Source organism: Mastacembelus armatus, chromosome 17 (genome assembly GCF_900324485.2).
Source record: "Mastacembelus armatus chromosome 17, fMasArm1.2, whole genome shotgun sequence".
Classification (NCBI taxonomy): domain Eukaryota; kingdom Metazoa; phylum Chordata; class Actinopteri; order Synbranchiformes; family Mastacembelidae; genus Mastacembelus; species Mastacembelus armatus.
The window spans coordinates 13,109,887-13,118,941 of record NC_046649.1 but is presented as its reverse complement, the minus strand read 5'-3'; the positions used below and the strand labels follow the sequence as shown (position 1 = coordinate 13,118,941).

At 37.4% G+C, this 9,055-nt stretch overlaps 1 protein-coding gene across 1 annotated transcript; it reads right to left on the bottom strand.

Annotated features, from left to right (window-relative positions):
- Nucleotides 1-6,103: 6,103 nt before the first annotated feature.
- On the bottom strand, nt 6,104-6,679 carry LOC113134156 (somatostatin-1-like). Its single transcript, XM_026313395.1, has 2 exons — nt 6,539-6,679; nt 6,104-6,289 (listed from the first exon to the last, which is right to left on the bottom strand). Exons 1-2 carry the CDS (start codon nt 6,677-6,679, stop codon nt 6,104-6,106), a joined length of 327 nt encoding a protein of 108 aa, XP_026169180.1.
- Nucleotides 6,680-9,055: the final 2,376 nt, after the last annotated feature.

Sequence of the window (9,055 nt, the reverse complement as noted above, 5' to 3'; positions counted from 1 at the left end):
TTGGCAGACCTGGAAGTGAAGAGTTGTGTTGACTAGTTAACGAGTAGAAGGAGTTCTGTTACTGTGAATGTGAAAGCATCAGAGATTTATCAATACGGGTGGACAGGGTGCCTGTTTATTATCCAATTACCTGACTCATTAAGGCTTTCCTATCACAATGGAAGCAGAACATCTCATTGAGGAACCAGTTCATCTGGATTTAACCAGGTTCAAGGAGGATGCCTTACCATTTCAGTGAGAGTATCTCATCATTTGTTCTCTCTGACATGGTAAACCAGATACCATCCATCCTGGTTTTGTGACCCATGAAATGAGTAATTAGCTGCATTGTGGAGGAAAGGTTCTCTTTCATAAATCAACATGCTGACAGGGCTGTATAAATAAGGTGAATTGACTGGTACAGCGAGTGCACCGTGTACACTACATAGCTCATTCCTAATCCCCAATTAGTTTGTCTAACTCAGGAAGTCCTGCAATTGTTTTGCGAATAGGGCCAGATGTAAAGGCTGGCTGCTCTTCCTCCAGCATCCGTTGCACAAAGCGTGGCCACCAGTGTGGTGTTCAAGGAGGTGGTGATGGTATTTTATTGTTGAATGTGGTGTACAGCTATGCCTAGCAAGGTTAGGAAGGTTAAAAAAGGAATGGAGGAGGTGAGACAAAGCATGAACATCCCATGACATTAAAAACTGATGTAAGCTTGGTTTGATTTTGAGGTGTTAGTTAATAAAGCTTGTTTTGAATTTAGGGAGAATAGATACAAAATATTTTATGCAACATTTTGATCAGTGTTTCAGTGAGAATTCATGCATCTCTCCTATATACTAGGTTGGTGGTCTGTACAGTAAATAGCACATATTCAGTTTGCACAGAGCAAACCACAGCCTGGAGACTGGGTCCATAGCTGGTGCAAGTTACCTGCAAGAGCTAACAGTAGATTAGTTCAACCTCCACAGCACCTACAGCATCAGAGTGACACATTCAATATATTAGAAATGACACTGAAAGTCAATAGGCAAGACCAGCATACACAAGTATCTTTTTATAGAGGTTTATACTGGTGCAAATGAGATATATGAGAACTTAAAGCAATGCATGAAACTGGATGTTTTGTGGAAACTGTGAAACTGTTCTCAATGTCAGCTGTTGACAGCAGACTGAAGGATGAATAAGGCAAGAAGGTAAAAATAGCTGATGCAAGCAGTAAAAGAGAGCACTTTTCAAGGGGTTATTGAGCAAAGGCTTTGGTTGTATGTGGTATTCAGTATAATTTATTATTTTTATGTTTGCAGATGATTTCACTGCACTGGAACATGCTCATATATGCATTATGAATTGTGAGATGAAATTTAAAAATATGCATTGATAATAAAAATCAGAATGAAGTTAGTGATTGTTTAAGAATAAAGGCTATGTTATCAAAAACTTGCACCTATGCAGTGATTGATTCACTATGTTGTTGATCATGACTGGCAGCTATTGGCTTTGTTATTGTCACTCTTTGGAACAACAAGTGAAACAGCAGCATAAGCAAACTAAATCCATCAACATGGCTTTTTAAGGCGATTCAAATTCAGAAAATCCAATCCACTTCCTCTATCAATTCACCCAAGAGTGATTTATCTTCTCACTAGCCCCTAAATCCGATGTGTCATTTTGGGATGGTGCTCCTTCGCCCTTAATTCTCTCGTTGTCATGGTAACAGACCTTCCGTGCTGTCTGCAAGGAGAATGAGGAGGAGGAGGATGAAGGCTCCCCTGACTTTCAGGACGTGTCTTGTCTTCTTTCCTGCGTGATGGCTGCAGAACAACAGAGTTGGGGGAGGGGAAGACATTGTTTTCTTCCCTTTTTATTTCTCTTTTGGTGTTTCCTGCAGTTACAGTAAAAAGCTCAGCAGAGAGGATGCCCTGCAAAATGGGGGACAATATAAATGAGACGTCAAGGAAGAGGGAGAAAGAGAAGAAAAAAGATAAAGGGAATAAAGGAGGAGTTAGCATGCTAATTAGCCCTAAGCACAAAGTGCAGCTCATGCTAATAGGGAAGCGAAATTTTGTACAAACTGCAATTTTGAAGGATGGTAGAGAAAAAGTTCAGGAATTGAGCTATTATGTTGTTACAATTTATCCTGAAAGGACACATGAATTCCGGGATCAAATATCATGACAAATATTCAATTAGTTGTTGAAAATTTTTACCCCAAATCACAAATGTCAACCTCATGGAGGCAGAAGAGAGATAAAATATATATGTTGATCGCCAAGGTCAGCAGGTTATATTGCCTGAAAACCACAGATGTCTGTACCTGATGTGCAATTCACTCAATAGATTTTAAGATAGTTACTGGAATAAACCAATACTTTGACCTTCCAACACTGCAGCAGGAAAAGTCACAGAAATCTGAGGGATTCTTTTTAAGGATGAATCCTCATCAGCATCGTCATGTCAGGTACTATTATTAAAAGCTGAAAACATCAGCCTGAGGTTACTGGTTAGTGTCCTGTGGTTAACAAATGTCTGTACAAAATTTCATGCCAATCCATCGAGTAATTCATATTTCCGTTGGGACCAGAAGAATGACATCTGTGATCGCATGTTACCTTATACATATTATATCACAAATAACACAAATTTTATTGAAATCCAAAGATTTGAAATCCTAAAACAACTAAACAAAAACAATTCACATTTTGCTGCATCAATATGCCATCTGTGTCACTGCATCTACCTCTGTAATTAACTTTCACTAGCAGTAGAAACATGTCAAGGTCAGCTATTAAGACACCCATGGGTATAGGTAGTCTAAAAGGGGGTCACCTGACACACTGGGAGGGGAAGGGCTGAAAACAGTTTGAAGGCCACTTTTTCAAACAACAGCTCTGTTTGTAGCTTCTACTACTCCTCACATCCACTCACCCTCCCTCACCTCCCCTCCCGTTCCTCTGGGTGGAAAAAGCAACCTTGGCAGTATTCAAATCTCCCGTGGTGTGCAAATATACTTCATTCATAACAACAATAATATCATTGCCATGACATGACAACATATAAGTGCCTTATTAGAGTATGCATGAAAATACTAAGAACTTTTACAGAACTTTACCTTTTAAGCTATTTTCTTTATTGAAATCATATTAGTCTGTTTGAGTGTATATGATACTATGGGCTATGGTTAGTTTTATGGTTAAGGTTAGGGTGGAGCTAGGGTTAGGGTTGGGTTAGGTTTTGGGTGACACATCACATCACGACACATTTCACACATGACATGATGTGACCCGTGATTTTGGACACTTCCTGAGCTTTCTGTAATGCAGTCCTTGTGTCAAGTGTCAGCATTGTATACAAAATATTATCACATATCTCACTGTGAGAAGTTTAATTATCCCACCAAGTTGGTTTGAATACTATGAACACACGGTGGGACTTATAATACAAATTCATTTTGATTCTTTAATGTCTTACGATATGCATTTAACCAAAAAAAAAAAAAAAGAAGCTACACTAAAATACTTTTGAGTGGTAAAATACCATGCCATGTATCTTTCAAAGTTCTCATCCCGTGCTAGCACATAGTTTCATTTCCTTTTCTTTAAGCTCATACCATTGGCTTTAATGTGGCAGATCTGTGGCAGAAGTGAATGGAACTCATGGCATTTTAAAGGTCACAGCTGACACACTTTACAACTTCTCTGCAGTACAAAATTCCCTCTTCCAGGTTTATGTCAAATAAAATATTATGTCATGTGTCAACACTATAGCACACAGCACTGAATAAAGTTTTTAAGTATAATAAAACGAAAGATTTTTAGTTAGGTCAACAACACGGACATCTATTTATGGGCAGGCCGGTACATGACTTTGTTTGTCTTTTTTGTCAGTGCAAAGGGTAAAAATATTCTGTTTTTTTTTTTTTCACAGGCATTTTTTTTCTTCTTCTCTTTTTGTCCTGTTGTTTTGATATGGGGCTTTCCCACTGGGACTCCACTTGTTTCTCTTTCCTCATCTCATCTTTCCAGGGAACAAAAGAATAAGGGAACTCCTACTCAGAAGTGGATCATTCAGTTCTACTCATTAAAAATAATTGGTCTCTGTTCAATTAAGGCTTAGTGATGCTACTTTGATCTAACTGGCTCAGTGTTTTTTATCTGCATCTTTAACATCCTAATCCACAGCCCTGAGTTGGCAAAGGTATTGGATAACCGGTTATAATTTTTACCATAGGAAAAAAAAGTGGTGGGGGGGCTTGTGATTATAAATGATTCAATGCAATGAATTCTGATTAAGAGATTGAATTCAAACCTTCAAGTCGCTGCTGCAGCAGTTTGTGAGACAATCCACTGTCCCCAGACAATAAAAACAGATCACTTTACCTTCTCTCTGCTTCTCTTTCTCTCTGATTTGCTGCTTTTGGCATCTTCTGTTTTCAGATGAATATTGTGAGGGATATTTGCAAGCAAACACACTGATACTTCAGGGATATAATACGTAAAGGTTCATGCACAGTGCACACATGCTCCCACACTCTGCAAACCCACTCACTCAGCCGTCCACCCAAACACCCACTCGTACATTTTGTATTTCTCACTCTCACACACTTTATTACTTTATTGAAGAAGCTCTGCGGTATGAGCATGTTAATGTGCTGGCAGTGGTTCCTGTTAAAGAGGGAAGCTGTTCTGTTGAATCCCAATAGCCCAGGGACAGAAAGGATACTAAGCCAAGCTTTGACTGCAGTTATGCTCCAATGCTGCTTCTTTAATAATTTTCTCTCATCCCCTTGCTCATCCTCTTTGCACCTCTGTTTCCCTCCCCTCCTATACTTTCTCACATTGCTAATCTTTATTCTTTCTCCGTCCTTCTCTCCAGTTTGATATATTTCTCCTCAATCCAGCCTTTATTTTCAGCACATTACATGTCTGTCAGTTCTCTTTGTGTTCCATCTAAATTCGTCTTTACCCATTTGAGGTTAATGAATTTATGCAATTGACAAAATGTACCTACTGCATGCATAATACATATACAGTATGATATAATCATACAATATATTGTTAAAAGAATGGCCTATAGGATATGCATTGTTGCTTGGTTACCTAAACGCATGATCATTATTGCAATTGCATATGATGCTACAAGACATATGTTACTGTATGCATAGCATGGGCATGTATCCAGAAATATGCAAAGGCATGTAGAAATACACCCACACAAGATCTCATTGCAGATTGCATGCTATGCTACAGGGCACTTATATAAGGAGAAAATATGCTTCAGTAAATGGTATAACAATTGGTGTAACATCAAAGACAAAGATGAATGGATGTCTGTTAAACTTCTGGTTTATTGCTTTGCTGGTCTTCCATGAAAATCACTGGGAAACATCAAAGACACTGCAGACATTTATTACATGTACCAGTGGAGCAGAGTTGAAGCTCGCCTAGTTTCTCAGCTCTCTGCAGGCCTCATTTTATGTCCCTTTGACAAGCAGGACAAATCGGATTTTGCAGCAGCTTTCTCACTGTGACTGTTTATTTATCAATCATTAAATTTTCAGTGCTCACTTCATTGTGTATACTTCTTCCAGACTGCCAGGGGTGCTTTAAATAATGCAGGGATGCAGGATCAAGAGGGTCAGGTGTTGTCAGAATGAAAAGTGCCTGAAGTGCTTTAAAACAGATATAAGTGCTCGTAGAGTTCAGAGTAATTCTAGCATCTCAGAAATTGACAATATATTGAGATTGAACATGTTAAACTGCCAACAGTTTACTTGGACTAGTTGAATAAAACATGAAAGTCAAGACTTTCATTTAAGTTTCTGTTTTATTGCTTATCAATTCAAAACTTTTTATTCACAAGCAGACGGATGAGTCAAATTTAGTTTTGAAAAGTTACATTATCTCATTTCAAGATAACAGACAGATGGTAGGATTCTAACAAGGCAGTCTAAGATGTCTGAAAGTTGTACTCTGATCTTAATAAAAGTAATTTGATATCCTATGCACAAAGAAAATGCATGAGTATGAGCAGCATAGTATAAATACCACCTGACAAAACTTGTACAATATATTAACGTAGGACCATGAATCAGTAATCAAGTAAAGTATCAAGTACAGAGTCAACAAGCAGTCCAGGATTTCCAAAAGAATACTCTACAGCCGGGTCTGCGCTGAGCGTGAGTTGTATTGCCACTCCCCAGCCCACGTCGATTCTTCTCCTGTTTCGGTTCTCGGAGGACAATTCCATTTTCGGATTTGAAAACTGTATGAAGCAAGTCTATTAAGCTCAGGATCTTTGTTGATTCCTATGGAAGAAAATATTTACACAATATAAAAATTCTTAATATTCTCAACATACCAATGAATGTGTTTTTTTATCAACCCTGTAATGTAGAAATTCAGCTAAACCCTAAGTAAGTTTTTTATCATATGTTACTGTAGCCAGTACTTGGGGTCTGATTTCAACCACTGGGTGGAAGGACAGTATTTTGTGGTGCATTAGACATTAGGAGTATACATGGAGAAGGACATTCAGTAAAACAAAGATAACTTACCAGTTTGTTTTGCAATTTGTTAAGCCATGACAGTGAGCCTTGCCGAAGTTGAAGATCTTTAAATCCTGGTTCACTCTCTGTGTTTTCCACAACACACACAGCAAAACATAAAAGTGCCAAAATGCACAAGCCCTGTGACATCTTTGTTTAGAAATTCTTGGTTGTGTGCTTCTTGTTGAGAGAAATATTCTTGGTAGGACACCACTGTACTCACTGCTGATGTGCAACTTAACTGTAAAACACTGTGAGACATTTCTTTAATAAGTAGTACCTAGTCCCAAAATGGGAGGAGTATGCATGTTATTTGCATAAAGACCATCCTCAATTTTGTGTTTGCCCATCAATGCACTGAAGCATGTACGATGTAATTTACAGCAGTCATTTGGAGGGAGACCAAAGGCTGTTTTCCCATCATGGTTTTTCCCATTGTCATGAATTACAACGTAAACATACTGTGCTCTTGTTGTGTAAGTAAAGGTCATCCAGATGCTGTAATTGTCACAACTTGGAAATGTGAAAGCGTCCCTTGTCTCCTTGTGTAAAAGCAAATCTCTGTAAGTGAAGTGCTATGTGCACTCATGTAAAATAAAACATTCATGACGCAGGAATGGGACAAACAATGATTTCACTAACCCTGTCATGCCATAAAGTTGAAATAAGGGGGGGGTGCAGAGACACTGGGATATCCGTAGGCCATAAAGGTCAACTTATCGTTTGTTACACCCTTGTGACTTTGTCAGCTACATGTGCATCCCTTAAATGGGATTTCTGCTCTGTTTAACATTAATTGTTCTACTGCATCTGAATTAAGACATATTTTTCACAAACTATAATGATTTTCTAATGGTAGAGCTGTAAATGGCTGCAAATATGCATCTGCATTATCGTTCTTTGGAAAAAGTCTGCTATAAAGTTATATCCTTGTTATAAAGGACAAATTTAAGGGCAAAGTGGTGGAAAATACTTTATAAAATGATAAACTACAAAATTCTCTTTGAAGAGAAATTGGAAACCAAACCAAATGTACTGTACTTATCCATTTCTCCATCACAGAGTATTAGTGACCAAACTTAATATAAAATTGTCATATTCATCAGCCAGAAACAGCAAAAATGTAATGAATGAATGAATAAATAAATGTAATAATTATTAACTTCATAGTAAAGCAACACTTCATGGTTCAGTAAAGACACATTTAATAAATGTGTTCCAAGTGGGTACAGCTGCACTTGGAATTGATTTAACTATGTAGGTAAACATTGTTTATAAGAAAAACAAAATGCATTTGTTCATTGCAAGCATTAAATGACTCACTGGAAGCAAGTAAACAAAATCCTATAGCCCAGCCTACCCTGTAAGTTCTACAATAATAAGTGACTTTCTTAGAGTTCTATAACATAGATTATACAATGATAAAAATCAATTGGCTTTTTCCTCAGAAATTCTTAGTAATTGCAGTTTCTCTGTGGTTTTGCAAAAGTTGTCTAATAAATCTGTGATCAGATCATCACTGGGAGTCCTTTCAAGTCACAATAAAGGGCATTGCCTGAAATCTGTGCTTTACATATTTAACTCCAGTCTAAGATTCCTAGAATATACAGCATGCCCTTTAAAATGTGAAGCTAAGCTTTTAATCTTTAAAAGGAATAGAATGTAAATAAATTGTTGTTCTAGTCCATGAAAGGCATATGTGCACAAAAAACTAAAAAGAAATGTGTCCTTCACGAATAAGAGACAGCCTTGAAACGCATCAACCTTTCAACAAATCACCATTGTAACCCTATTAGATAGGTGTAGGAGCCTAATATAGCTGTCTGAATAATTAGTAAATCCACTGTCAGGAGCAGAATAATCCTGTTAAGAAGGCTACGAAAAACACTTTACAGCAAGAGTGTTTCTAGCTGTGCTGACAACTGCCTGCATCAGGCCATGTAAAGCTTAGTTATTAAATTCAAGGTGGCCTTCAAGGAGTGGTTGCTTGCTATATCAGGATTTCTAGATATGTTGGAACTAGAGTTTCATTGTGTTCAGATTTTGCCCCAAAAATGTCAAATTGAATTTGATAATGAATTAGTTAATTCACACACAAGGTTTCAGCTCTCGGTTCATTTCAGCTGTTGGTTGTGTGCCTTTCTTACATAAGCACACAAGGCTGTTGGTTATTTCTGACTCTGAATAATCAATATCTTGGATTGGAATATGTGCATGCCAAAAAGAAACAGTATTTTGAACACAGTATTTTGTGTGGACATTAGTTTGCCTCTATTGATCATAGTGACAAGTATGGATGAGCAAGCTTGATGACTAAGCCAGTGGTAGTTTTGTTAGTGTGGACAGTGTAAAGACAAAATATGTTAAAAGCCTAAGGGGAATAGGTTTGGATGGATAGAAAATGAAATATTTATTCATCGTTTCATAATGGCTTCTTTCAAACAATAGGATCACATTTGGAATCCTGTTAATATATCATAAAAAATAACCATTGTTTCTCTTAATTTGTATTTTATTTTAACATCT